Source organism: Lonchura striata, chromosome 18, assembly GCF_046129695.1.
Source record: "Lonchura striata isolate bLonStr1 chromosome 18, bLonStr1.mat, whole genome shotgun sequence".
Classification (NCBI taxonomy): Eukaryota; Metazoa; Chordata; class Aves; order Passeriformes; family Estrildidae; genus Lonchura; species Lonchura striata.
In genome coordinates, this window is record NC_134620.1 from 2465199 (window position 1) to 2493088 (window position 27890).

The following is a 27890-nucleotide window of genomic DNA, read 5'->3' on the forward strand; positions in this document are numbered from 1 at the left end:
GCGGGATGTCCCCCGGCTCTGGCACTGCTGGCCCTGGGAACGGCGCTGCCAGGAGAGCCTGTCCCTGTCCCGGCCCGGCTGCTGCCAGCAGCGACCCCGGCAGCTCCCCGGGCCGGGGCCAAGGCCAGCAGCTCCTCCCGGGGCGAGCCCCCGTGGCCCGGGGCTGGCCGGGCAGGGGGGCCCGGCCAGGAGACCCCCCGGGCCACCCCCCCACGGCTCCGGCCCGGGCGGGAGATGCTCGCTGCCAGGGACCCCAGGCTGCCCCGGGATGCAGCCCGGTCCTGCCGGGGGGCTCTGCCCGGCTCCGTGGCCGCGGCCGGGCTGCTCCCTGCGGCCAGCGAGGGCTCGTCCTGCCCAGGACGGGCTCCCGCCGCGGGGACATCCCCAGCGGGCTCCTGCGGGCACGGCAGCGGCTCCACCATCCCCTCCCAAAAGCTGGCAGCCGAGTCCTCGGTGCAGATGGAGCTGGAGCTGCCCCAGTGCCCCGGGCGGGGCCGGGAGCCCAGCAGCTGAGCCCGGGAGTGCTCCTCCTCCCGTGGGACAGGGCTGCCACCCCGGGCACACCCGGCACGGCCCCCTGCCAGCCCTGTGGGGGACAGCAGAGCCGTGAGCCCACCCAGTGGGAAGGAGCCATCCCATCCTGCTGGATCTGAACCACCGGGGAGGGGCTGGCAGCGCCTGTTCTGGTCAGGGAGCACTGGGGGTGCACCAAAGCACCAACACCGAGCCCTTCCCACTCTCTCCCTCAGCTGCTTTCAATTGGGAGGAAAAGCCACAATATCGTCCTTATTTTCATTTTAAACCAGGGTCATTTTTGACCTTGATGCTGGCAGGGTTGGCACAGACTGGCAGAGGGGGCAGTGCCAGGGAGGGCTGGCAGCATCCAGGGTGGGGCAGGGATGCTGTCAGCTCTTCCCAGGAAGGAATTTTCCCTAATATCCAACCTAAACCTCCCCGGCATAACTTGAGGCCATTCCCTCTTCATTCCCTGGGAGCAGAGCCCGACCCCCAGGCTGTCCCCTCCTGTCAGGAGCTGTGCAGAGCCACAAGGTCCCCCCTGAGCCTCCTTTTCTCCAGGCTGAGCCCCTTCCCAGCTCCCTCAGCCTCTCCTGGGGCTCCAGCCCCTTCCCAGCTCCCTCAGCCTCTCCTGGGGCTCCAGCCCCTTCCCAGCTCCCTCAGCCTCTCCTGGGGCTCCAGCCCCTTCCCAGCTCCCTGAACCTCTGCTCCATCACCATTCCCAGGCATTGCTGTGCAGGAGAACTGGCAGAGGGGGTTGGGGACCCCAGCAGAGCTGAGAAAGCCCCAGAGAGTCCCGTCCCCACTCACCGGCCATGCCCGGACTCTGCCGGGGAGGATGGCCCCGCTCCCGCTGCCAGCAGCGCTCAGCACAGCCACACCTGGTGCTGCAGGAGCAGAACGGGGATGGAAACGGGAACGGGGCACTGCCAGATGTGCTCACCGCGGGGACAGGGCAGGAGCACCCCAGGGTGCTGCTGCATCTGCCCCCCACATCTGAGCCCTGCAAAGGGGTCCAAATCCAGGATTTGGGCTCCAGGGCTGCAGAGAGGAGGAGAGAAGCGCTGAGGGTCCCAGAGGCCTCGGGGTTGGGCCAGAAATCCCCAGGGGGGTTCTCGGCGGGGCCAGGCGGGGCGGGAACCACCCAGGGATCCCGAACCGCTGCACGCTGGGGGCGATGGGCAAGTCCGTGCCGGGCCAGCTGTGCCGGGCCAGATGTGCCGGGCCTGATGTGCTGGGCCAGATGTGCTGGGCCAGGGCTCACTGGGGGTGCTGAGACCGACACAGCCCGGCCCGGCCCGGCCCGGCCGCCCCCGGAGCTGCGGTGCCAGCGGGTGCTGGGGGCCGGGGGCTGCTTTTCCTTAAACCCGGGACAGCGGCACTGGAGCTGCACTCGGGAGCTGCAGGTGCCCGGGGCCACCGCCCTGCCCAGCCCCGGAGCCCCCCGGGCGCACGGGGAGGGTCCCAGTGCCGGGGTGCCCCCAGTGCCGGGTCCCCCCAGTGCCGGGTCCCCCCAGTGCCGGGGTGCCCCCGCCGCAGCCCCGACTCACCTGGGGCCGGCAGAGAGGAGGCAGGACGGGACGGGCAAGGCTGTGTGTCCCTGTCTCCTGGCAACATCCCGCAGGACCGGTCTCAGCCTGCCCGGGTTCCCCACCCGCCTCCGCCGCCCCTGCCCGGACCCTCCTCCCGCTGCCCCGGGCCAGCTCCTCCCCACCATCCCCTGGAGCCTCCGTGCCTGGGCACCCTCCCCTGAGCCCCTTTGCTGTTCCTCCTCCTCCTCCTCCTCCTCGCCAGGCTCCCCTGGGACATCTCCACCCCATGATCCCTCCCAGCCCATCTCCCTCCCGGGGCAAACCCTGCCCTCCTTCTCCTTCTCCTTCTCCTTCTCCTTCTCCTTCTCCTTCTCCTTCTCCTTCTCCTTCTCCTTCTCCTTCTCCTTCTCCTTCTCCTTCTCCTTCTCCTTCTCCTCCTCCTCCTTCTCCTTCTCCTTCTCCTTCTTCAAGCTGTTGCTCCCAGATAATCTCTTTCCATTCTCCTGCTTCCCTGCACCTCCTGCCTTGGACAATGTGAAGAATGCATATTTTATGATTGGCTTTTTGCAAATGTTACAATGAATATTGTATGTGTAATGTTAGAAAGTTACGCTGTATTAATTCTCTTACGTAGTGTGTTAAGTGTAGTTTTAGGTTACAACATAATGATAAAATAGAGACTGTGTATGTGGGGGAAGTTTTTTTAGGGATGAGACACTCGCTTTGAGAAACACCTAAATATTCCAAAGGAGAGGAATTTATGGCTTCTTATCAGAAGAAGCAATTTCTTCAGGCCTTGCTCAGACTCGAAGATGCCAGGGGGTTAAAGGAAACAGTTGACATACAACAGAGAGAGTTTCTTGTTTAGAACAGAATGTATGCATAACCATGAAGGTGTATGAATATGCAACAAGTGTATTGGTTTAAGGGTGATTCCTTTGTTCACAAGTCATGCTTTTCATGACTCAGTGTCCAAGAGCATCCAGACATCCGTAATTATTTGCCTTTTTATTGTCTTGTAATTGTCCTAACTCTAAACTTTATTGCTCTAATTGTATTGTTATTTTTATAACCACTTTATTATTATTAAACTTGTAAAATTTTAAAAACCAAGTGATTGGCGTTTTTCACAGAGAGCCTCCCTCCTGCCCCTCAAACCACCCTCCCTGCACCATCTCCTCCCCTTGGCAACTTCTCCCCCAGATCCTTCTCCGTCCCTGAGCTATCATATCCCCAGACCTCCCTGTCCTTTGGGCAACCTCCTCCTTTGAGCAGCATTCCCTGGATCTTTTCCTTCCTGTGCCACCTTCCAGGATGCCTCCCTGTCCTCCACCCCGTGTCCGTGTCTCCTCCCACACCCAGAGCTCCTCCAGGACCTGCAGCCCTGGGGAGCCAGTGACCATCTCAGCACCACGGCTTTTAAAACTCCCGAATCCAAGTTTTATTTCCGTGTAGGAGAAGAAGGATCACTCACAATATATTATTGTTCAAAAAGAAAGTACATTCAACAGCATTTACAGTGGAATGACATTAAAATCCTCGAGGAGGAACAGAAGGACCAGGAGATGGTGCTCTGGCTAAGTGCTGCTGATGATTTCTGGAAGATGGAGCAATTTTTTCCATTAGCCTAAAATCCAGGGGATTTCTGGGTTGGGGTGCTCCTCGTGCTCCCCCAGGCTCCGTGGAGCTGTGCAGGTCTGTGAAGGGGGTTCCCAGATGGAGGAGGCGATGGGGCACAGCAGAGGGACCCCTCGGTGCCAGCACTGGGGAGCAGATCCCGCTCCCTGCTCTGCTCCGCCCGGGAACAGCCCGGCCCAGCCCGGCCCAGCCTGTGCTGGAGCTTCTCCTGCCCCCAGCTGCCGGGTGGCGCTTGCATTGACACAGCAAAAAGGCAAATAAGGCATTCTGAAAGCTCCATTCCAGCCGTCCTGCGGGCCCGGCTCAGGCCTCGAGGGGGACAAATCCCCCGGGACACTTCGGGGCACCAGGGACCAGCGGGGACATCCTCCCTCTCCCGGGCAGGACACACGGGCAGCTCTCACCGGCCGAATCCCAGGCTGCAGCATTTCACATCAGCTTTCCCGAGCCAGGGCAAAGCTCCAGGAAGGAGTGAACATTCCAGAGCAGCTGCTGCAACTCTCGGGACACTTGGAGCATCCCACCCGCAGGAATCCCTAGTGCCGCTCCTCTAACCCCAACCCATCGTTTCCAGATGGGAATGTCTCTGGAACACCTTTTCCATGCCACAGGATCCAGCTTTGGAGCAAACCATTGCTTCCCTGCCATGGGAATCATTCTGTCACCACAAGCTCAGGGATGAGCCGAGGGGAATCGTACTCGTGCTGTAAAAACTCAGACAGACACTTCTGTCTTCATCATTTTTCATCTTTTGTGTACCATAGAAATTTAAGCAAAATAATTTTATATATATTTATATATATATATATATATGTATAAATTAGAAGCAAATAAATAAGATTAAAGGGTGCACTGAGAGCAGTGGGGGCTGCCCACAGCATGGTGACGCCGTCAGGGCCGTGGGGACTGTACACCGTGGGGATCCCAGGGATGGAAGTGCTGGAAGCTGATCAGGAGGAGACTGATGGATGAGGACCCTGATTGCATAAGTGTCCCGTGTGCAAGCCTGGATATTCCAGTTACCATTGCCTCAGGTTCGTTATTGCTAATTAACTTCACGTGGGTGTGACGGGCCGGGCTCAGGGCGGCCCCGGAGGCAGGGTCAGTGTGACATGATGGAGAGCCAGAGAAGGAGACAGCAAAAATGGGATCCAGCAGGGCCAGGGCAGGCCTCCAGGTGTTCCTGCTGCTTCCTGGCCCAGCAGATCCCATCTTTGGGATGCTGCCACCTCCTGCTTCCCCTCGGTGCTCCCAGTCCTCACCTGTCACCAGCAGTGCTCGCTCCGCTCCTCCCAGTGCATCCAGGGCCAGGCAGGGAGATGGCACCCAGGAGGGGTGAGGGGGGCGAGGGGTTCCCAGCCCTGATAAACTGGAGCTGCTGCAGGGAGAGCCCAGGATGAGGGAGGGGAGGAACAGGAGCTGGGAGCGGCTGCTGGGATGTAGAGACCCTCCAGCCTCAGCCCGTGGCCAGGCCTGTCTGGCTGAAATGCAGGACCAAGGCTCCATCCCAGCAGCATCACAGCACCTCTCCCCTCCTCTCCCCATGGCAGCTCTTCCCTCCTCTCCCACCCAGCCTCAGGCACAGCTCAGCAGGGAGACACTGATGGAAAAGCTGGAATTGAGATCCAGCCCTCATGTGCAGGGAGACAGAGCAGGGACACGGAGCCAGGAGCATCACTGGGACAAAAACTCTTCACTGCATCGGCCTGGCATTCCCAGCCTCGCTGAGGCCATTTCCCCCTTCGGATGTGGTTGCAGGAAAACCAAAGCAAACTTCACTCAATGCACTCCCACACAATAAAGACAGGCTCAAGCTTTGCCTGAACACATCAGACTGTGGGGAAGCACCTCCGACGCTCTTGGAAAAAACAAAAACCAGGTCAAAAACCACAAAGTCACCAGCTGAAATATCCTACTTAGTGTTACTGGGATGACTGTGCACTGTGGAACCACCAAGAGCCTCTGGGATCATGTGCCACAGCTCCTGGGGACAGTTTTCCAAGCGGAGTTGTTTGTGTCTGTCTTTGAATGAAACCTGAACCAGGAGCAGGATTTGTTTTTTAAAAAAATAATTCCATAAAGTCCACAGAGAAATGGGGTCCCAAAAGAAGAAAAAAAATGGCAAAGAGAAGAGCTCACACAAGCACGGCATTCCCACACCCTGGGCATCTTTGGAAGTCGACGTCTCGGCCACCGGAGCCAAGGCGCTGGAGGACATAGGCAGCAACTCCTGACAGCAATGAAATCCTAAACCCAACCCGGCTCCACGTGTCCTCATTCCTAAGCAGTCACTGGAAAAGCCATCTTTTAAAAAAAAAAAAAAAAAAATGATGCTATTTATTAGTGCATAAAAAAATAGGTTTGGAATCCCTGTTTGGATCTCTGCAGGTATTGACTCTGTCGGCCCGGCGGGACGCTGCCGGCGTGTCCTCGCTGTCCCTCGGGCTGTGCCGCTGTCCCATGGGTGGCCCTGGAGCTCTGGGGGGCTCAGAAGATGTCGGGGCACACGCTCCAGTCCTGCTTGTCCTTGGCCTCCCAGTAGCCGCCCTTGTAGACGCAGATCAGCTCCCCGGTGACGGCGTCCACCTTGCGCTCGAACCACAGCGGGATGTACCCCTCGTAGTCCTTCCCTGGCCGGGCAGAACGGGGGTCAGGGGGGCTTCTGTGCCTGCAACCCCCAACCCACAGCTCCCAGAAGAGCAGGGACTGTCTGCTGGTGCTCCCAGGGCTCAGGGGCTGGTCTGAGCCCAGCCCTGCTGTGGTCACGAGGACCAAGGGAGGACTAGTCTCCAGGGAGACAGTGACTGGTGGGACACGATGGCCAGGGACATGATGACCAGCAAGGCAAAGCGGCCAACAGCCCCTCCCTTCCAGAACCCACCGCCCCAAAAACCCAACCAGCCCCCACAAGGGTGCCCCAGAGCCACCCTCCCCTTGCAGGGTGTGTCCACAACCACGGGCAGCACGGGCAGTGCAACCCCTGCACCCTGAACCGGCCCCACGCTCCTCCTCACCTTCCTCCAGGGCCTCCACGGCCTCGGCCTCCCTGCGGCGGCGCACGGCTCTCTGCTTCTCCTCCAGCCTCTGCTTCTCCACGTTGGCCTCGTCCCAGCGGCCGCTCTCCATCAGCCGCTGGTCGGGGCGCAGCCGGCTGTCCGTGGGCGCCACGCGCTCCTCGGGCTCGTTCAGCGTCAGCGCCAGCTCCGAGAAGAAATACATGTTCTCGGCATTCTCCCTGCATGCAGAGAGCCTGCTCAGGGTGGGGCTGGGGGCAACTCAGGCACAGCCCCCAGCACCCACTGATCCATGAGCTGGCACTGCTGGGGCACCTCCAGAGCTGGGGCAGCACTGGGACCTCCCTGACAGGAGAGACCTGTGCCAGCGCTCACCTGGGTCAGGGGTGGCTCCGTGTGGTGGAAAAGTCTCTCCTCCAACCTGTGCTTTCAAAATATAGCTCAGCAGTCTCTGCTGTTCGGTCTCAAGGCAGTTTATTGCGAGTTATCTAAAAGATTTTCTCCTCGGGCTGCTGTGGTTTGCTCACAGCTCAGGCAGAGGCACACACACACCCTGACATCCTCTCTGACCCCGACTGCTTCTTCTCTCCCACCCAGGGCTGCTGCTGTCTTTTATATGGAACATTACGTGTTACATGGTTACAGTTTTCCCCAATGCCTATTACCTATATTAAATGGTGTTTTTCTATCTTTTATATGGTACATTACGTGTTACATGTTTACAGTTTTCCCCAATGTCTATTACCTATATTAAATGGTGCCTTTCTACTCTAAACCAATCTGTGAGTGCCAACATCACCAAGAACATGGAGGTGAGGAAGAAGAAAGAGGGAGGACAGGGCAGGCCCAAATCCCAAATCCATATTAAACCCTCCAACCCCCATGTACAAAACCAAAACCCCCCTGTACAGCACTCAAAAATTCTTCCCTTTACTTTGTGACTACTTCTACTCTAATATCTAAACTTTTGTGACTTCTTGTTCTTCCTGCAAGGTTGGTAACTCATTCCATGGTTCAAACCCAAAATCTCAGCTGTTTCCAGCTGCCTGCCAGGGTCTCAAATGCTTCTGACCTGGACCCGGAACATCCAGAAATGTCTGAGGGACATTTTGAGTTCCGACAGTACTGGAGGGGCTGGAGCGTGTCCAGGGCAGGGAATGGAGCTGGGAAGGGGCTGGAGCCCCAGGAGAGGCTGAGGGAGCTGGGAAGGGGCTCAGCCTGGAGAAAAGGAGGCTCAGGGGGACCTTCTAAGCTGCAGACAGTGATCCCAGTCTGCCTACAGCCACAAGGGTGGTTTCCCCAACAAATTCTTCTCCTAAAAGCCTCGGTTCCTCAATAAAACCTCCCTGTGGATAAATGCAGATTGGCTCTTTGCGAATTTGGGCAGCATGGAATGTTTCCCATGGGATGTGTGTGGCTGGAAAAGGGACTGAGCTGCTGACAGGTGTGTGTGATGGCTCTGGCTCTGCACAACTCCCTGACAGGAGGGGACAGCCAGGGTGGGTCAGGCTCTGCTCCCAGGGAACAAGGATGGGATGAGAGGAAACGGCCTCATGTTGCAGCACAGCAGTTTTAGACTGGATATTAGGGGAAATTCCTTCCTGGAAAGGATGGTCAGGCACTGGAACAGGCTGCCCAGGGCAGTGGTGGAGTCCCCATCCCAACAGAACATCCCCAAAGCAGGGACTGTCTGCTGGTGCTCCCAGGGCTCAGGGGCTGGTCTGAGCCCAGCCCTGCCGTGGTCACAAGGGCCAAGGGAGGACTGGTCTCCAGGGGGACAAAGTGACTGGGGGGACACGATGGCCAGGGACATGATGACCAGCAAGGCAAAGTGGCCAACAGCCCCTCCCTTCCAGAGCCCACTGCCCCAAAAACCCAACCAGCCCCCACAAACCCATCCACAAGAGTCCTCACAGCCACCTTCCCCTTCCAGGGACCCACTCAGCCCCACATGTCCTCAGGCCTGGGCACAGGAGCCTCCCATTCCACAAGGCTCTGGGAAATGCCATCCCCACCCCGATCCTGCTGTGCCATCCCACCCCAGGGCACTCACGGGAGCGGGTACTTCCTCCACAGGACCTTTGGGGACAGGGTCTGGTAGACAGTTTTCTGCTTGCCCTCGGTGCTGGTGCTGCCATGGCTGCTGTGGAGGATCTTGGAGCACTCCATCTTCTCATCCCACGTGCCGGACATGACGTAGTGGGCTTTGCCGTCGGCGTCGCTCACCACCCCTGTCACCTGGCAGGGGGACACGGCTCTGGTGGCGCGTGGGAATGCCCAGAGGGACACCACAGCCTCCAGGTGCCCAGCTGGACGTGGTGCTGTGCCTCCTGGGACAGCTCTGACCTTGCAGGTGGGTGTCCAACCCACCAAAGCCCTCCCAGGTGTCGGTGCTGCAGCTCCAGCACCTCAGAGCCAAACCAGGGGACATGGAGGTGCCACCCAGCCCTCCCTGGTGACCCACGTTAGGGGTGCCTGGCCAGCCCCTCAGCCCAATGCTGGGGCTCATGCCAGTGGTACAGGGAGCCTGGAAGAGCCAGGTGTGACCTCTGAAGGAGCAGAGTCCCTGCTGGATACTCACCTTGCGGGGGACATCCCTGGAGAAGTAGCTGTAGGGGGTAAATTTCAGCTGGCATTTATCTTTGGACTTATGGTTAACAATCTCTATTTCACCAGACTGGATAAAAGACACAGAACCACAGCAGGGAGAGACAGAGGAGGTGTTAGTTGTAGTGCAGGTACCAATCCCCACTGGGCACAGCAGCACCAGTGGCTGCCCCCCACACCAGCCACCCCCAGCACCTGCTGGCCTCGGGGAGAGCCAGGGAAGGCTCCAGGAAGCCTTTCCCATCCCAGCACAGCTTCCCATCGTGGCAGGAGCAGCTGCCCCAGGAGCGCAATGCTCCTCCAGCCCCCCAGACCCAGGCAGAACTGTGCCCTCACCCACCTGGTCGATCCAGAGCTTGCCCACGATGATGTTGTGCACCGTGGAGGTGACTTTCCTCCAGACATAGTGATTCCCACTGGAGTGGAACTCCAGGTGGATGGCGCCTGTGGAGACAGGAATGACCTGAGGAATGTTCCCCAGAGCCCACCAACAAGCCAGCACTGTGCCCATCCTCAGGGCATCCTTTGCAGCTGGCATCATTTCCACTTCTCTCTCCCTGCATCCCCCACAGCCAGGTCTGGCTCTGGATTCACCCCTCCCTGGCTGCTCCAGGAAGGGAGGGAAAAGTCCTGCCAGGCCCTCTGCTCTCTGCCAGAAGTACTCACTCTACAAGCAGGTCAGAAATGTGCTGCCTGGTTGATCCAGGCACTGGCACCACCCTGGGAATGCTGCCCAGCCCAGGGACAGGCAAAAGGAAAATGAAAGGCTGGAAGGAGACAGCTTATTGCACTTGACTGGCAGGGAGAGGGTTAAAACAGGCAGCAAGTTTATTTTAAATATCATGGAAGGAGAAATCAATTCCAGGGCAAGCAGGGTACTTCCAAAGCAAAGGTGCCTTTGCAGCTGGCATCATTTCCACTTCCAGGGCAGACATGTTATTGTTGGATTGTTGGATCAGGAGCACAAACCTGGACTCCTTCATTGCCTGGGGTAGAACTCGCTGAGCCCAGGTGAGCCCAGGGGGTTCTCTGAGTCCCAGGTGAGCCCAGGGGATTCCCACAGCCCCAGGTGAGCCCAGGGGATTCCCTGAGCCCCAGGTGAGCCCAGGGGATTCTCTGAGTCCCAGGTGAGTCCAGGGGGTTCCCACAACCCCAGGTGAGCCCAGGGGATTCCCACAGCCCCAGGTGAGCCTAAGGAATTGCCAAAAGCTAAGGAAGCACTTTCTTTCACTGCTGGGTTTTGCACGAGCAGTGCAAGGCCAGTCAATCCCAGGGAATTCCAGAATCATCACCTACCCAGTGGCATGATGGAGAGGTATTTGCCCCTGAACTTGCTGGCGATGGTGATCTCCTGCCACAACGTCCACCCTCGCCTGGAGTACACGTGGTGGGCGGCTGCCGGGGGGTGGTGGCTCACCTGGGGACAGGACACACAGCCCGTGAGGACACGGCCACCAGAGAGGCAGGCTGAGTGCTCGGGGAGGGGACAGCCCCACAGCAGCTCAGCACTACGGATGCTCCAGGCCCTGGGCACCACATCAGCGTTGGCACTAAGGATGCTCCTGGACACCACAATCTCCTCCTGGGCGTCAGGGGGACCCCCATGAGGTGCCCTGGCAGCAAAGGAAGTCACACCAGGACCCTGCCAGGATTTGCTCAGGCTCATTTCAAAGCATGATCCATGAGATCTTCACTTGAGCAACCACTGCTGTGAGAGGCTGCTCTTCCCTGACCCCAGGACTTGGCCCTGCTTTCCTGGGATCCTGGCTGAGGAACATGGATGTGCTGGCACCCCAGTAATCCCAGTACAACAGCACCTGGGAAATCCCAGAGGACACAGGGCCACAAGTTGTCCAGAACACACAGCAAAGCTTTGGCTTTCCCCTCACACACACACCGTGCTGGAAAAGGGGACACAGCACCCCAAATCCTGACAGAGACTTGTTAGAGGATGGTGCTCACATCGCCCTGCCTGGAAAAAAAGCTGCCCAAAACCAAGGTAGGAGCAGGACTATCCCAGGCAGAGGGAGGGACCTGTCCTCAGCAGGCTCTCAGCTGGTGGCACAGCCTGGCACGGGCACCCACGGATCCCCAGAGCTCTGGGATGATTTCCCTGCTGTAATTACAGCTGAGCACCCCGAGCTCAGGATTACACACACGGGCAGGGCCAGGGCCTCGCCAGTAAATCCCAGGCACCAGCAGCAGGAAATCCTATTTGGATAACTGGATTTCAGGCACTGGATTATCACTGCTTGGCTGGGCAAGGTGGTGGGCTGGGGCAGCACAGGCAGCACCAAGGAAAATTCAGAGCAGTGGGAAAGGAGGCTGGAATTGGTCAGGAATATCAAATCTGTGTGCAAAACTGGGACCAACCAGAGAAAGCAATTTCAGGCAGGTTATTTATTTGGGAGGGAACGGGGATGGAGGAAGAAGTGTGGTGAAAATGGGAGTGAAAGAATGAGAACAGGGATGGCAAAGTTTGGGGATGATGCAGTCAGGGGTGTCCAGCAGTACTGGACAGGCAGGACTGGGAGAGATGTGGTCAGAGGTACCAGGGGGGACACCTGGGCTTGGCACCACAGCTGGGATGAGGCTGAGAAATCCACCCAGGACTTCCAACTGTACCCCAGGAAAGTGAGGGTGGCAGCTGGCTAAGGGATGGATCCTGGCCAGGAATCATCCACTTCCAGGCTAAACCAGGTGACAGGCCAGGAATTGCTGCCAGGCAAGGGGAGGTGAAGGTGTGACACTGCTGAGGTGGGACAACCTGAGCTCTGTGACAGCCCTGTGACACACTGCTGGGGTGGCTGAGGCTTGAAGCCACCTCTGACCCTGGCAGGCAGGCCAGGGCTCAGGTTGTTACTGGCAGTGTCCCACCTCACTGCAGCCACGGGCACTGGGATGGCTCCCAGGCTGGGATGGACCATCTGGGGACAGGCAGAGCTGGGTGACACTGGGCCCACAGTGCTGGGGTGTGCAGGGACAGCAGAGACAGGAATTCTGGGGATTATCTACTGCAGGACCTTCCTTGGGTCACACTTCCAGGAGATACCACAGAGCCTGTTCAGCACGGCCGGATGGGATGGGATGGGATGGGATGGGATGGGATGGGATGAGATGGGATGGGATGGGATGGGATGGGATGGGATGGGATGGGATGGGATGGGATGGGATGGGATTTGACAGGAGGTGCCATCCTGCCTGAAGCCAGAGCTCCACAGGTGTCTGACAAGTTTGGGCACCCACTGCCAGGGAAGGCTTTGTCCACCTCTGGGTGTCCTGCAAGGAGCTGGTGGCAGAGCCTGGCACCACTGCAGCAACTGCTCCAAACCTGGGGACAAAAGGCCAAGCCAATCCAGCCAAACCTGTGACCCATCCCTACCTTGTCACCCAGCCCAGAGCACTGAGTGCCACATCCAGTCCTTCCCTGGACACCCCAGGAGTGGGGACACCACCAACCACCTTGTCCCCGTACCGTTTCTGGGAGAGGAGCCCACGCAAGGCTGAGGGAGGTGCTGCTGGCTGTCCCCAGCAGGATGGCAGCCCCAGGCTCACCTGCTCGCAGAGGGATCGGAAGCCCAGCTCCTCCAGGCGGTCCAGCTCGAAGGTCTCCCCCAGGAGGGGGTTGAATGGCTTTGCAGTGCGGTGGACAGTGGTGGAGTAGGAGGACACGGAGAAGGCGGCCACAAAGCACATCTGCTCCGTGGAGCTCTCACACTTCACTGCCTTGTCCAGCAGCTCGTGGTACTCCAGGTCCTCCGTGAGCCGCTGCAGCATGGACAGGGGCTCGTTGAAGTTTACCTGCAGGGGAACACGGCGGGGTTAAGCAGGAGAGACCCCCAGGAGGCACCACCAAGCCCAAAGGAAAGGGAATATGTGCTCTGCTCCCTGCTCTGCGCCAGGCAGAGCCGAGGTTAGGGGTGTGGAGGAGCCAACAGCCCTGTGGGATCATCAGGGATCAGCCCAGGTTATCACCCCTGTTAGCGTTCAGGAGCACACAGAATCACAGGATATGATTATCTGCAGGTGCTTTTATTGAGAGCTCTGGGATCAGGGGTACAGCCCCAAATCTGACTCCGACACGGCTTTCGAGCTGAACGTATTTTATATTCTATCATTATATAACTTACATATTAATTATTAAACTTATATTGTTCTATTGTATACATTGACGTGAGTTTCTCGTGATCTTTCTTAGGTCCCTGACCACAGTTTCTCATGATTATTCTTATGATTAAACAGTAATTATATTTAATTACTAAACAATCATCACATCTAACAATTATATCATTTATCATGTTCTATCTACACAGGTGCAGTTCTAGCAAGTACAAGTTCTTAATGTGCTTAAGGTATTTATTTTATTTATTTTTTCCAGGGCCTATTAAGCTTATTTTCCTGTTAACCCTAAATCCCCGTGATTTTAAAACCCTTTTACTATCACCCTGAGCCCAAAATGAGCCTCAACAATGAGATCAGCCCCCTCCCAGCCACAGGACAGGGGCGTGCTGCTCCCCAGCCTGCCCTCATCACCTCCACCCCTGTGTGCCAGGTGACCTAGCTGCCCAGAAGACCTGGAAAAGCCCCATTTTGGGGTATCCCTGCTCCTGGGACTCCAGCCCCATGACAACACCCCTATTTTTCAATCTGAAAATACTGAAATTAAAAAAATAATTGAAAGCAAGACAGAGCCACAAAAGGTCTTCTGCCTTCTTAGCTTCAGTTCAAAACAAAGAAATATATTTTAAGAGGAGCAGATGGCTGAAAAACCACTTTATGTACGCCAAGTTAAATATTTCATAGTAGAAAAAACAAACTCCAGATTCCAGGATTTAGCTTTTTTTAGATTTTCCACTCAGGGATTTAGCCTGCAAGTGGCAGGGATCTTAACAGCATCAGAGAAAGAGGGAGCTGGGGAGAAAGAGTAGCATCAAATCCACATAAAGAGCAAATCACTTGGGATAATTCTCGGGAGGGATGCAGAGAACAAAGCCAGCAGCTGCATCCTCAGCACTGCTCAGGCAACAGAGAGCAAAACCCATTCATGGGGGAAGAAGATGAAATCCACCCAAATTCCAAATTCCTGCAACTGTTTTCCTCCTTTTCAGTGCTGCAGGTTTGTTCATTCAGAGGGAGAATCAAGCAGCTATTTGCACAAGAGGTTTGTCAGTCCATCACATCCCCGGGAAGGGGATGGATCTCAGAAGACCTCAGAGAACCTCAAAAATAGTCTTAACTCATCAGGAATCTCCCCAAAGAATGTCCACATGCAGCTGAGCTTGTGGGGTGAATCCTGGTGCATCTCTGGCAGGATCTTTCTTCTCATTTCAAAGTGACTGTGGGATTGTTCAAGGTTTCACAGAATCCCAGAATATTTTGGGCTGGAAAGGACCTTCAAGCCCATCCAGTCCCACTCCTGCCATGGGCAGGGACACCTTCCACTGTCCCAGGCTGCTCCAAGCCCTGTCCAGCCTGGCCTTGGGCACTGCCAGGGATCCCGGGGCAGCCACAGCTGCTCTGGGCACCTGTGCCAGGGCCTCAGACCCTCATGGAGAACAATTTTTTCTTATATTTCATCTCAACCTCCTCTCTTCCACACTGCCCTCAGGTTTGGACTCCAGCAGCTCCCAGGATGATTTGACTGATAAGAGAAGTATGAATTTCTCTCTCCAGGCAGCAGCAGCTCCTGGGATTTCACATCCTGATCTTATTCCTGTGCCCATCACGCCCTGCTCTGCTGCTGCTGCAGAACTGGATGGTGCTGGGCTGTCCATCCCAGCTGGAAATAGCACAAGGAAGTGACAGCTCATCACTCTCAGCCAGGGCTCTGAGCTCTCACTCAGACTCTGAAGAGACAGAACACAACAATTCAGCATCCCAGCCTCTGGAATGTACTCCCTGCTCTTTACCCAACAGAGGATGGACCATGAATGTGGCTCTGTGCAGCCCATTTTGGGGCTGTTCCACACAGAGCCCCCAGCAAAACCTTTCTGGCCATCACAGGCAGCCTTTGCCCCCAGGACTGAACCAGCAGCACCCAAAACCTGCTCCCTGCACCTTCTCAACCAAAAAGCTGCTCTCTGTAAGGACAAAGAGGCTCTCTGAGCCCCTGGGGAGGAATCCAGCCCTGCCGTGGTTGGTGCAGGTGGGGCTGAGCCCTGAGTGTCCTGTCCTGGCTCACAGTGGGGGAAACATCACCAGCACCAGGGTCCCTTCTCCATGAATCCCCAGGGATTCACAGTGTCCTGCTTCCCTCCATGCCTCTGCAAGAGCTGCATATGCAGAGGACACTCAGGCAATGGCCCCTTCTGCTCCAGCTTGCCCAGGAACACGGATGTGCTGGAGCAAGTCCAGAGGAGCCACAGAGATGCTCCCAGGGCTGCAGCCAGGCTGGGAGAGCTGGGGGTGCTCACCTGGAGAGGAGAAGGCTCCAGGGAGAGCTCAGAGCCCTTCCAGGGCCTAAAGGGGCTCCAGGAGAGCTGGAGAGGGACTGGGGACAAGGGATGGAGGGACAGGACACAGGGAATGGCTTCCCATTGCCAGAGGGCAGGGATGGATGGGATATTGGGCAGGAATTGTTCCCTGTGAGGGTGGGCAGGCCCTGGCACAGGGTGCCCAGAGCAGCTGTGGCTGCCCCTGGATCCCTGGCAGTGTCCATGGCCAGGTTGGATGGGGTTTGGAGAACCCTGGGACAGTGCCCATGGGGGTGGCACAGGATCCCATCCCACCCAAACCATTCCACAATTCCATGGTAAGCATGCAGCAGTTGCCAGCACAAACTCCAGTCCCTGGTGACAATCTCCTGTCCCTGCTTGGGGCTGCTGTGCCACCACAGCACTGGCAGGACCATCCCAAGCTTTAATCCAAACCCTCTGCACAGCCAAGGGCTGCCCAAATTCACCCCCTGTGCCAGCCCTGGTGCCAAGGACACTCGGACTCACGGGCATGGGGATCTTGGAGAGCTCTTTGCCAATGCAGTTCTTCATGATGCTCCAGAGGTTAAGGCTGTAGTTGGGTTTGTCAGGAATGCGAGTCCTTCTCCTCTTCCTTGGCAGGAGATCTTTGCCCGTGGACTCATTGTAGCTGCTTTGATTTGAGCTCTCAAAGACCTGTGGAAGCAGCAGAAGGAACTCAGGTTTAAGCTGGACCCAAACCAGACCCAGCATGTCCCAGGAACAGCAACCCCAGCTCAGGAGAGACCTGAGGAGCATTGCTGGAAGCCTGTTCTCCAGGGAAATGCAGGTACAACTGTCCCCCAGCACCTTCCTGCTGCCCTCAGGAGGATGTTCAGGATGCTGATGCCTGCTGACCTGTGACTCACAGAGGAACCACCATGGAGCATCTGGAGCCAGATGGAGGATTGATTTATTAAAAAAATATGGATATTGATCTAGTCCCGATATCCAACTGTGAGGGACAAAAACTCTCTAACAGTTTAAAGTTAGAAAGTGTATGTTTATTGTGTGTGGGATCATTCCAGGTGATTACAGAGTCTTTTTATCCATACAAGTATTGAATACCCAAAATACAAATAGGTTTCATAATTCTGGTACATCCCATTCCTCACTTTGTATGCTAATCACTCCAAAAGCTATTAAGCATGTGTGGTTTGTTCCTTGAAATGGGCTGGTGTCCCTTTCATGGGGAGGGGTCCCAAAATGAGGAAGTAAATGAAGTCTTCCTCATTCCAATCTTTCTACCTTTTCAATGCAAATCTGACAAATGAACTCTTGGTAGAACTCCCATTCCTTGTCTTCAGTTGGTTTCAGAACAGAGGAGGCCACAATTGTCTGATGTTCCTAAGAGCTATTTGTCAGTTTGTGTATTCTTCATTATAAACCCAGCTAACTGAATATTGTGCTGACAAGTAATCAATTATTAGTTAACTACTAACTCCTTACTTCATCAAGGCTTACTCATTTATTTTCATTAACTCTAGTAAGGCTTATCTCTAACCAAAATCTTAGCTCCTCTAAAATCTCTAAATTCCTTAAACGTTTCAGGATCCCTTCACAGCCATCTCCTGTGCCCTGGTTTCAGCCCACCAGCAGCACCCTTCCCACCCAGCCCACAGGACTCACGCTGTCCTCCAGGTTCCAGTCCTCGGGGTGGCCCTCGCTGGCCCCGCTCAGGTTGCTGCCCGAACGCCTGCGGGGAGGAACAGAGGCTGGGACAGGGCAGAGCAGGGAGGGGACAGCCAGGGCTGCTGCAGCACCACCCACAGCATCTCCCTGCACCACCCCAGGGCACTGCCGGGAAGGAATCTGAGCTATTGATGGTTCTGAGATTGCAGAAAGTCTCTGTCTGTCAGCCCCGCTGCCAAAGCAGAAGCCATAATTGGTCTGTGCTGGTTTCCAGGTTGTTTATTCTGTTTATCTCTCACATGTTCTGCTGCCCTGCCCAGCTCTGTCCTGCAGGGCAGCGTGTGGGGCTCTGCCCTCAGTGGGATGTGACAAACATTAAATACCAGAAACTCCCTGGGCTGGATTTACAAGAACGTGCCAATATCTGTCACCTACGTTGGACAGTGTGTCCCCAGCCTGAAACAACAGAAAAATGCCAACACCACAGTGAGACATGGAGGGCATGAAGAAGGAGAAAAAGGACAAGGCACACCCAATTTCTTCTGTCTTGTCTTTGAACCCCTAATCTAGAAACTTAAAATTTTACTTTTGCACCTGTGCCACACTTAATTATTACTCATATCAAATACTCAGAGCTTGTAATTCACCCTGTAAGATTGCAAACTCTTTTCCATGGACAGAGATCACAGCCAGTGTCTCTGGGGGCTCTGTCCAGGGGGGTTCCTGACCCCTGCCAGGGTCCCAGACCTGCCAGGGCAGCCAGAGAGAAGTTCTGGATTCCCACATGCCAGGAAGGAAAAGGGGTGACAGAGGCTGGGCACAGGTGTGAGGAGGAGATTCTAAGGATAGGATGCTCAGGAAGGGATTCTCAGCTGCAGCCCTGAGGGCACAGAGGTTCTGCTTTTGTCACCAAGCCCAGTGATGTGACCATGGGTCAGACCACAGGTTTCTCCAGCCCAGATGTCCATGGAGCAGCAAGAGCAGGTGATAGCAGACAGAGGGCAGGATTTAATGGGATATTGGGAAATATTCTTCCCTGTGAGGGTAGGGAGGCCCTGGCACAGGGTGCTCACAGAAGCTACAACTGCCTGATCCCTGGCAGTGTGCAATGCCAGGCTTGATAGGGCTTGGAGCAATCTGGAATAGTGGATGGTGCCCGTGCCCATGACAGGGGGTGGAAGGAGAGGAGCTTTAAGGGCCCTTCCAGCCCTACCCATGCCATGATTCCATGGCTCTGTCAAGGCAAGGTGCTCCCTGCCTCTGCCCAGCATTCTGAGGGATTTCCCTCCAAGTCCCTGCTCCCATCAGCTGAGGGGCAGAGGACTCAGCTCTCCCACAGCACCAGCTGACACCTGCCCTTCCTCACCTGCTTCACTAAACTGGGGACCATCCTCAGCCTTGCTCCAGGAATTCAGGAGCAGCGGATGCAGGATGGACCTCAGGACAGAGGCTGGGGAAGTTTTGGAGGACATGGCCACAGAGTGACCCCGTGGGAGGGGCTGCTGCAGGAAAACCAGCTCTTCCCAGCCCTCCCCGCATCCCCAGGCAGGCAGAGGGTGGTACCTGTGGTGCTTGGGGTCTGCAGTTACAGTGATAAAAGCTGGTGCATCCTCCATGGCATCGAAGTACTCCGTCTCCTCATCTTCATCACTGGCCTCTCCTTTGGCAGACTGCACACTCCCTGCTGGCACAGAGGCTGTGAGACATCCCGTGCTGCTGGTTCCCTCCAGAGCCCTCTGCAGGATCTGTCCCCAGAGCCCCCACTGTGTCCTCTCCTTGCCCCTGAGCCCCCCTGGGCATCCTGCTCTACACCCCGAGGAGGCTGGACCGATTTCCAGCTCCTAAAACCAGGATGTGCCCTGCTCCCCAACCCAGGCACAAAGGGCAACCCCCAAAAATGTCCCCAGGCTGCCTGAGGGTGACATGGGCGTGCCCAACCCCTGTGTGATGTGGCTCAGCTCCAGCACCACCCCACCCGCCGGGAAATCCGGTTTGGATTAAAGCAGGGAAAAAAACATCCCGTGTTTCAGGTGATGCTGGAGAGGTTTCCCAGCCCCGCATTCCCAAACATTGCTCCTGGGAGGGATCCATGGCTGTGGTGCCTGCGGAGTCCCGCTGCAGCCTCCCTGCTCCCGCCCCAGCCTGCCAAGGCCACCACCAACCCGTGTCCCCAGGTGTCACATCCATGCCGCTGTTAAATCCCTCCAGGAATTTGGGACACACCTGAACAGCCCTTTCCATGAAGAAATATTCCCCAACATCCAAACTGAACCTCCCTTGAGGGCACAGGGGAACGAGAGCAGTGCCTGGACCAACATCACCCCCCACCTCCAGCAGCCACTGCTCTCTCCCTCGGGTCTGTATTTCCTTTAAAAGTAAGACCCAGCACGATTAGCAGTTTTTGTGGCTGGAACTAAGCTTCCCTGGGGGAAGGACATTTGGCAGGAATCTGCAAAGCTGCTGGACCTTAGTGCAAACGAGCCCTGGCTGTTCCACTGCCACCCCACGCAGCCAACTCTGCAGTGCCAGGGGACCCTGAGCCTTTTCCCAGTGCCACAGCTGCCCTCCAGCACCTGCAGATGTGCCCACCAGGAAGGGTTAAAGCTCCCAAAACAGCCTGGAATAGCATGAGTGAGCTGGGGACAGGCAGATGTGCCCACCAGGAAGGGTTAAAGCTCCCAAAACAGCCTGGAATAGCATGAGTGAGCTGGGGACAGCCCTCTCTTGCATCTGAGTCTTGGGGATATCCAAGTCCCTGAGCAAGGACAATTAGGAATAATTATGGTGCAATGAGAACCATTTAAAAAGATACCACGGGGATACAGGGCATTGCCTTGGGCATCCTTCCCATTGCTGGCAGCTCACTGGGAGCAGCCAGGCAGAATGCCCAGACCCATCCCAGAGGTGTCTCAACAGCCCTGAGCCATCCCAGGGGTCCCTGAGCAGATGTGTCCCATCCCAGGTATCTCCTAACAGCCCTGTCCCATCCCAGGGATCTCCTAACAGCCCTGTCCCATCCCAGGAATCCTCTAACAGTCCTTTCCCCACCCCAGGATCCCCTAAGAGCCCTGTCCCACCCCAGGAGCCCTGAGCAGCCCCATCCCACCCCAGGAGCCCTGAGAATCCCTGTCCCATCCCAGCAGCCTCGCGCAGCCCTATCCCATCCCAGGATCCCCAAGCAGCTGTATCCCATCCCAGGGATCCCTGAGCAGCTGTGTCCCACCCCAGGATCCCCGTGCAGCCCTATCCCATCCCAGGGATCCCCGAGCAGCCCTGTTTCATCCCAGGACCCCCAAGCAGCCCTGTCCCACCCCAGGAGCCCTGAGCAGCCCTGTCCCAACCCAGGATCCTTGAGCAGCCCTGTCCCACCCCAGGAGCCCCAAGCAGCCCTATCCCATCCCAGGATCCCCGTGGAGCCCTATCCCATCCCAGGATCCCCAAGCAGCTCTATCCCATCCCAGGGAATCCCAAGCAGTCCCATCCCGCCCCAGGAACCCCCAAGCAGCCCTGTCCCACCCCAGGACCCCCCAAGCAGCCCTGTCCCACCCCAGGACCCCCCAAGCAGCCCTGTCCCACCCCAGGACCCCCCAAGCAGCCCTGTCCCACCCCAGGAGCCCCGCGCTGGCGCTCACCCTTGGCGGTGCCGGAGCTGCTGGCGGTGGCCGCGGCCAGGCCGGGCGCCCCGCGGCAGGCGCGCTCCAAGCTGTTGTGCTGCTTGGCTAGCTGCTCGATGGTCTCCTCCAGCCGGATCCGCTGCTCCCGCTCATGCTGCAGCAGCCGCTGCCATTTCCGGCTGTGGCTCTCGGCTAAGTCCAGGAAATCGCGGCAGGCCTGCGGCAGGAGGCACAGCTCAGCCGGGAGGCCTCACGGCACACGGAGACCCGGCTTTGAGCAGCTCCCAGAGCTCGATGCCCACATGCACAGCTCGGCTCCGGCCGCCCAAAGCTGAAGCTGCCCCGAGGAGGTGGCTGTGCCACGCACGGCCGGCCATGGCAGAGCCTGCCCAGCCTGTCCCTGTCCCCATCCCGGAGCCCCCTGTGCTCCTCGGCAGCTCTCACAGCCCCCAGCAAAGCCCAGAGGTCTTGAGTGGCACCTTCAAGCCCAAATTCAGCGAATGAGGAGAAGCTGAACGGGACAGTGGTCCCTGGGGTGACAGCCATAGACAGGAGAGGATCACAGAATCATGAAATGGTTTGGGCTGGAAGGGACCTGAAGGTCTTCCAGTTCCGTGGGCAGGGACACCTTCCAGTAGCCCAGGGTGCTCCAAGCCCCATCCAACCTGGCTTTAGACACTTCCAGGGATCCAGGAGCAACCACAACTAAGTCAGGAGCCAGCAATCCCTGTGCTCCAGGGAGGTAGAGACAAAGGATGCCCAGCTCCTCCCTGTGGCTGCAAAGCCCAGGACACAGCACAGGGCCTGCCCTGGCCCCTGTAACACAGCCACCACGGCCAGAACCTCCATTCCCCTCCCCAGCGAGCCTGGGGCCCCCCCACAGCCATGGGGACCCAGCAGACACACAGGGCACAGGGAAGGAGGGCTCAGGGAGTGCTCCAAGTGAAGCCTTGCAGCACACACAGCACCCCCATGCTGTGCCACCAGGCAGGGGACAGCTGGGACACCACGATCCAGGCTGGCAGGAGAACCCCATGGCACCAACCCCTCTCTCAAAGCCTCCCAGGAGTGGCATCAGCCAGCCCCAGCTGCCCTGGACTCCCAGCAGGAGCTTTCCGGGAGCAGGACATCCGCCCAGGGCCAGGACACAGGGACACTGCTGGCTGTCCCACACTGCCTCATCCCAGACAATGGCCTCACAGGACAGCCTGGCCCTCACAGCTCTATTTTTAGGTTATTTTCTATCTTGGATGAAACCCTGAGTTCCCGTGGCCTCACCGCTTCCTTTGCCATCAGCCCCACGTGCAGCTGAGCACGGAGGCAGGGCTGCTCCTCCCACCCCAAATCTCTGCCAGATCCAACACACTGAATTTCTTCTTATGTTTCAAAGTAGGGAAACAGGATTTGTATGGAAATTCTCCAGAAGCTGGCAGAGTGAAGGGAAATTAACTGTGCTTGTGCAATTCTTTGTCACACCAAGGAAGTTCAATGGATAAATGCTAGCTGAAAAACTCAAACCTATTCAAACCAGGGAGTTTTGGATGTCTGACAGACTTCCAGCATTCCCAGGACTTGCTCATTTTCTGTTTCCAGCCATTTAGATTCCACAGATGATTCATCCAGCTCTTGGCTTGGTTACTCAGCATTTGGGCTGCAGGTGGCACCTGAGGATCGAGGTAACTCCTGGTCAAGCAGAAGATTCAGGGTTTCAGCTTCCATGACTTGCTCTGATTTTACCAGGATTTGTCCAAGAAAAGTTCCAATTCATCAGTTCTTCATCAAACCTTTCCCTTGGATAGGAGCAGGATTTGAGACCCACCAGGGAACAAGTTTATCTTTTAAAGTTTTGCTTCACATCCACCTGGAAGATGGAGGGACCAGACCCTCCATGTGTCCCCTCCTCCACCCCTTTGATGCTTTTCCCACTGAAGGCAGGGAGGGCTCAGGGTCCTGTCCCCCCATTCCTGGCTGTGCTTCCACCTTACATGTGTTCAAAACTGGGATCAGCGCTGGGAGCCTCCTGCCAGGAGAGACCTGGAGGGGCTGGAGCGTGTCCAGGGCAGGGAACGGAGCTGGGAAGGGGCTGGAGCCCCAGGAGAGGCTGAGGGAGCTGGGAAGGGCTGGAGCCCCAGGAGAGGCTGAGGGAGCTGGGAAGGGGCTCAGCCTGGAGAAAAGGAGGCTCAGGGGGGACCTTGTGGCTCTGCACAGCTCCTGACAGGAGGGGACAGCCGGGGGGTCGGGCTCTGCTCCAGGGAACAGGGACAGGAGGAGAGGGAACGGCCTCAGGCTGGGCCAGGGCAGGCTCAGGGTAGATTTTGGGAACATTTCTGCATGGAAAGGGTGGTCAGGCACTGGCACAGCTGCCCAGGGCAGTGCTGGATCCCCATCCCTGCAGGGATTTAACAGCTGTGTGGATGTGGCACTTGGGGACAGGGTCAGTGGTGGCCTTGGCAGTGCTGGGAATGGTCAATGCTCTCAGAAGGCCAGACCAGACCCCACATTCTCAGAGTGATGTTTTCACCTCCTCCTCTGGAAACAACTCAGCTCCTCCCCACCCCAAAATCCTTCTGGGTGCCACCCATGGCCCAAAGCCCACGGGGACCCTGCCCTGGCCCTTCCCAGTGACACCATCCCAGGCTGGCTCCTGACTCCGGTGTCTCATGGATGCACGGGGCTAAGAGGATGAAACCTGGGCAAGTAAAGGGATATGGCCATGACCTTCCCCTCCCAGCAAAGCTCATTATCTGCTCCAAAGGTCCAGCTCCACAGGCAGCAGGCACAGAAATGCCCAGTTTGGCACCGAGGGTGGGAAATGTTGGCTGCTCCCAGCTCAGGGGCTGAGCGCTTTAAAACAAGATCACCTGTAATTATCCTACTACAATTAACCACGGGCTGGAACAGGGAATTAGGGGGAAAGGAGGTAATTATGGAGGAGCCACGGGGAGGCAGGGCTGGGAGCTGGGAGGAGAACTTGCTCCTGTAGCTGATGGGAATCAACATCCTAACGAAAAACAGCAGGCAACACCTCGGAATCTCCCATCCCAAAGCTTCAAGGAGGATTCCATAGGGAATCCCAAAGGGAAATCTGCACCACTGGGCTTCATTAACAGCCATATAAAAAATCCAAGTGATGGAGAATCGTTGTCAGAGTTGCAGAGTGTAGGGAGGTTTTGGGAAGATGAGCAGGATGGCCCTCACAAAGCCACAGATCCCACCACAGGCTGTGGAGCTTCCATGGAGAAGGTCAGGTCTGTGCATGGTCCATGCTGCATCCCACAATTGGATTTAGGAGCTGGGATACGTACAGGGATTATTCCCTGGGTTTGAAAGGCTGTAGGGGCCCCTCTCTGCAGCTTCTTCCTCTCTAGTTCAGACAATGGCCTGATCCAAACCCGGATCAAAGGCTCTGGATCAACCCAAACAAGGATCGTGTTTGCTCCTTGGAGAGAAGTGATGCCAGGGTGGACAGGGGAGAATATCCTGCAAGAGGGATCTGCCAAACTCAGCCACCAGCAGCCAAGCAAATTAAAGTGATTAATTTGGGTTTACATCCCCTACAGCCAGACAGTGCCAAGTTCCACAGGGATACTCACAGAAGGTGGGAGCAGCACCAAACAGGGATCAGGGGATATTTTTTCACAGTCCCTATCAACTGAGCTCAGTCCTGAGCCAAAACTCATCCCTGTATGGAACAAGGGCTGCAGGGCACTGGGATGAGGAGCTCACACACAAATATCCCAGCTCATCACTCATTCCCAGCATTAATCCCCTGCCTTGGTGTTCCCAAGATACAAACGATCCCAGCCACTGAGCAGGAGCAACACCTCACAATCTAGCTTATAAAATTCTCATGGAGAGGTGGCTAAATTTAGTTCCAGCTGAGCTTGCTCGGGGCTGTAAGCAAGACAGCCACAAATCCATGCAAGGCTGGCACAGGGACACAGGAGAGTGGGAAGAGGCTCCTTGAGGAACTCACCCAAAGGAGGGCACAGAGCCCAGGCTGAAGGATGAAAGTGCAGGAAAAGTGATTCCCCAGTGAGCTGTAGGGCTGAGGAGTCGAGGCCATGAAGGTACAGCCTTGGGAGGCCTCACCCTTCTCAAAGCTCTCCCAGGATCCAGATTCTGCTCTCGGGAGAAGAGGAAAGGGCACAGGATGCTGTGCCCATCCCCACATGCTTCCCACCCCATCAGAGACTGGGTTTATCCTTCACAGCACCCAAACTGCTGCCTCCCACTCGCAGGGGGGCAGCAGGTACAGAAGGTGACAGAACATGACCTGGGTTTTGCCCCAGAGCTGCATCAAATCCTAAAGTTCTGAAGGTTGTTCTGCCTCGGCATCATCACAGGACAGACAGGGCTGGAGAGCAGCAGCCAGGCTGACAGGTCACCAGTGGCCAGAGATAAAAGCAAACTCCATCCACGTGCAGTCCCTGATCTCAGGGAGCCCCAGCGTTATGTGCAACCATGTGGCAGGAGGAACAGAGGTGGTTTCTCCTCCTCTCCATGGCTGGAAAAAGTTGTGGCAGGTCCTAACCCAGCACTGGCTGATGGAACTGTAAATCCCAGCCAAGACACGAGGCACAGCCAAGGTGGCAAAAAGAAATGGGAAAATTCCACTGAGGCCCCTGTAAATTCCTGGAGGAAGAGGCAAAGTGCTATGGAGATCCTGCCGGGGAGCAGGAGGCAACACTTGGTGCCATCAGCTCTCTGGTCCCTCCATGTGCCCAGCAGCTGCAGAGCCAAGGGCACATTTAGCACCTTTCACACATTTGTCACGGCAAATATCCCGATTTCACAGCTTGTTGCTGGCTAATGGGAACGTCTTTAACAGCCCCAGGATTATTCATGCAGTGGAAAACAATCACCCGTGTCCTGCCAAGGTGGTGGAGTCACACACCCTCGGGGTTCTCTGCTTCCTCAGTGGAGCAAACAGTCGAAGAAATCAGATGGAAGGAACAAAGAGATGAGGCTAATTAGCTTAAAGGGTAAATGACCTCAAGCAAGGCCTGCCAGACTTCATAGAATCATGGCATGGCTTGGCTGGAAGAGACCTTAAAGCTCATTTTGTCTCAGCCCCCTGCCATGGCAGGGACACCTGGCTGCTCCCAGCCCCACCCAGCCTGGCCTTGGCCACTGCCAGGGATCCAGGGGCAGCCACAGCTGCTCTGGGTACCCTGTGCCAGGGCCTGCCCACCCTCCCAGGGAATATTTCTGCCTGGGGTCACCACAGGGTGACACCCTCTGGGGCAGCCCCAGCAGAGCTGAGTATTCCCAGTCACAGCACCACGCTGCTGGAGGGTGAGGGAATGTGCTCACACCTGCAATCCCACCTGTCCCAGCATCCCAGAGCATCAGCCACACAAATCCAACCTTTGGGCAGGAAAAATCCAGTAGGGAAGTGCCTGCTGTTGTGGGACCAACACCTCCTGCTCCTCAAGCATGGGACAAGGACCACTTCATGGCCCCGGAGTGACATGAGAGGAAGCAAGTGCCAGATGCATTCAATCATCTCTTTTTCTTGGGTGAATTACAGAGCAGGAGCTGTCACTCCACTCAGCAGGGACAGAGCTCTGCCATTCGAGTGCCTGGGAGATAAGTGCTCCCTTCCTTCCTGGAGTCATCAAACCCTGGGACACAGCTGGCTGCTGCTGCTTGCTGCACAACAGCCCCCCGAGGGAAGGGCAACTGCAGAGCCTCTGCACACAGCCAGGCACAGCACGAACCCAGAGAATCCCAGCATCATGGGTTGGGTGGGAAGGGACCTCGGAGCTCGTCTCATTCCACCCCCTCCACAGGCAGGGGGACCTTCCACTGGGCTGCTCCGAGCCCTGTCCAACCTTGAACACTTCAGGGACGGGGCTGAAGCCGTTTGGGTTCAGAGCAGTGAGATACAGAGTCACAATCTGCCACTGCACCCAGAGATGGTTGATTTGTCCTTCCTCCTCAAAAAAACACTCTGAGCAGCAAGCAAAGGGGAAATATTAGGACACAGGCAACCTGAATCCCAAATCATCCCACACAGTCAGATGGCAATGAGGCACGGTCTGGAGCATGGTCATCTGCTCGACAGTGACAGCACCCACAGCCAAGGCCAGGCTGCTCAGTGCCACATCAACCCAGCCTGCTTAAATAACAGCAAATCTGCTCCCAAATCCTTGGAGTGACCCTCAGCCAGCGTCCAGCTGTCTGAAGCAGGATGTGGAAAACCAGGAACTGCTCCTGCCTGTGGCAGAGCTGGTGGGGAGAGCTGGGCTGAGCCTCAGCATGTTGTGACACCCTGAGAAACCAAGATGACATTGCATAAAACCCTGTGAGTCCACCATGGAAAATTGTCCCTCTGCATCCAGGGGAAACAGGTGCTACAAAAAAGCACTGATTTGGGAAGGATTCTTAGTGACCCAAAACAAAGTGGGAAGACACTGGGGCAGGCTCCAGCCCAGCCCTTGATGCCACTGTCAGCAGCTCAGCCAGACCCCCAGTGCTTGAACAAGGTGCTCCCAAAATTCCTGATGGTCTCATTCCATGTGGCACCTTGTGCTCCAGCAGTGCCTGCTTCTCTCTGGGGTTCATGGATTCCCTGGGAGTCAGAGATGTCCATGATGCAGATGTCCAAGACAGAGAAGTCTGGGATAGGTATGTCCAAGATGGATATATCCACACTCTGGAGGGGTCAGATCTTGTCTCCTGGTTGTGAATCTGGGAATTTTCCCACCTTACCATGTTATTTTGGGCCACCTGTTTAAAGGCCATGGACACAGCAATGTTCCAATCAGATCCACCCTGTCCAGGGTTTCCTCAGAGCTATGCTCATCCCAAAGCTCATCCCGAAGCACCGGGGCTGGCACAGCGGGGCTGGCACAGCATCCAGACCCCGCTGGCAGCGCC

At 56.6% G+C, this 27890-nt stretch overlaps 1 protein-coding gene across 8 annotated transcripts in view; it reads right to left on the minus strand.

The window, feature by feature from the left end:
• Positions 1-3462: 3462 nt before the first annotated feature.
• Positions 3463-27890, minus strand: part of OSBP2 (oxysterol binding protein 2) — a 98958-nt gene continuing 74530 nt past the window's right edge. For 4 of the 8 annotated variants that reach the window (XM_021537302.2, XM_021537298.2, XM_021537304.3 and 1 more), the window contains 11 exons: positions 21024-21222; positions 18955-19087; positions 17389-17455; positions 16249-16416; positions 12863-13108; positions 10604-10724; positions 9648-9751; positions 9282-9377; positions 8754-8938; positions 6701-6921; positions 3463-6316 (listed from right to left, as the gene is read on the minus strand). In XM_021537302.2, the coding sequence (XP_021392977.1) occupies positions 6174-6316; positions 6701-6921; positions 8754-8938; positions 9282-9377; positions 9648-9751; positions 10604-10724; positions 12863-13108; positions 16249-16416; positions 17389-17455; positions 18955-19087; positions 21024-21222 (1683 nt within the window). In that variant the 3' untranslated portion in view covers positions 3463-6173. The remainder of the gene's footprint in view (positions 6317-6700; positions 6922-8753; positions 8939-9281; positions 9378-9647; positions 9752-10603; positions 10725-12862; positions 13109-16248; positions 16417-17388; positions 17456-18954; positions 19088-21023; positions 21223-27890) is intronic. The other 4 variants (XM_077787106.1, XM_021537300.2, XM_021537303.2 and 1 more) reach the window with 2 other exon arrangements.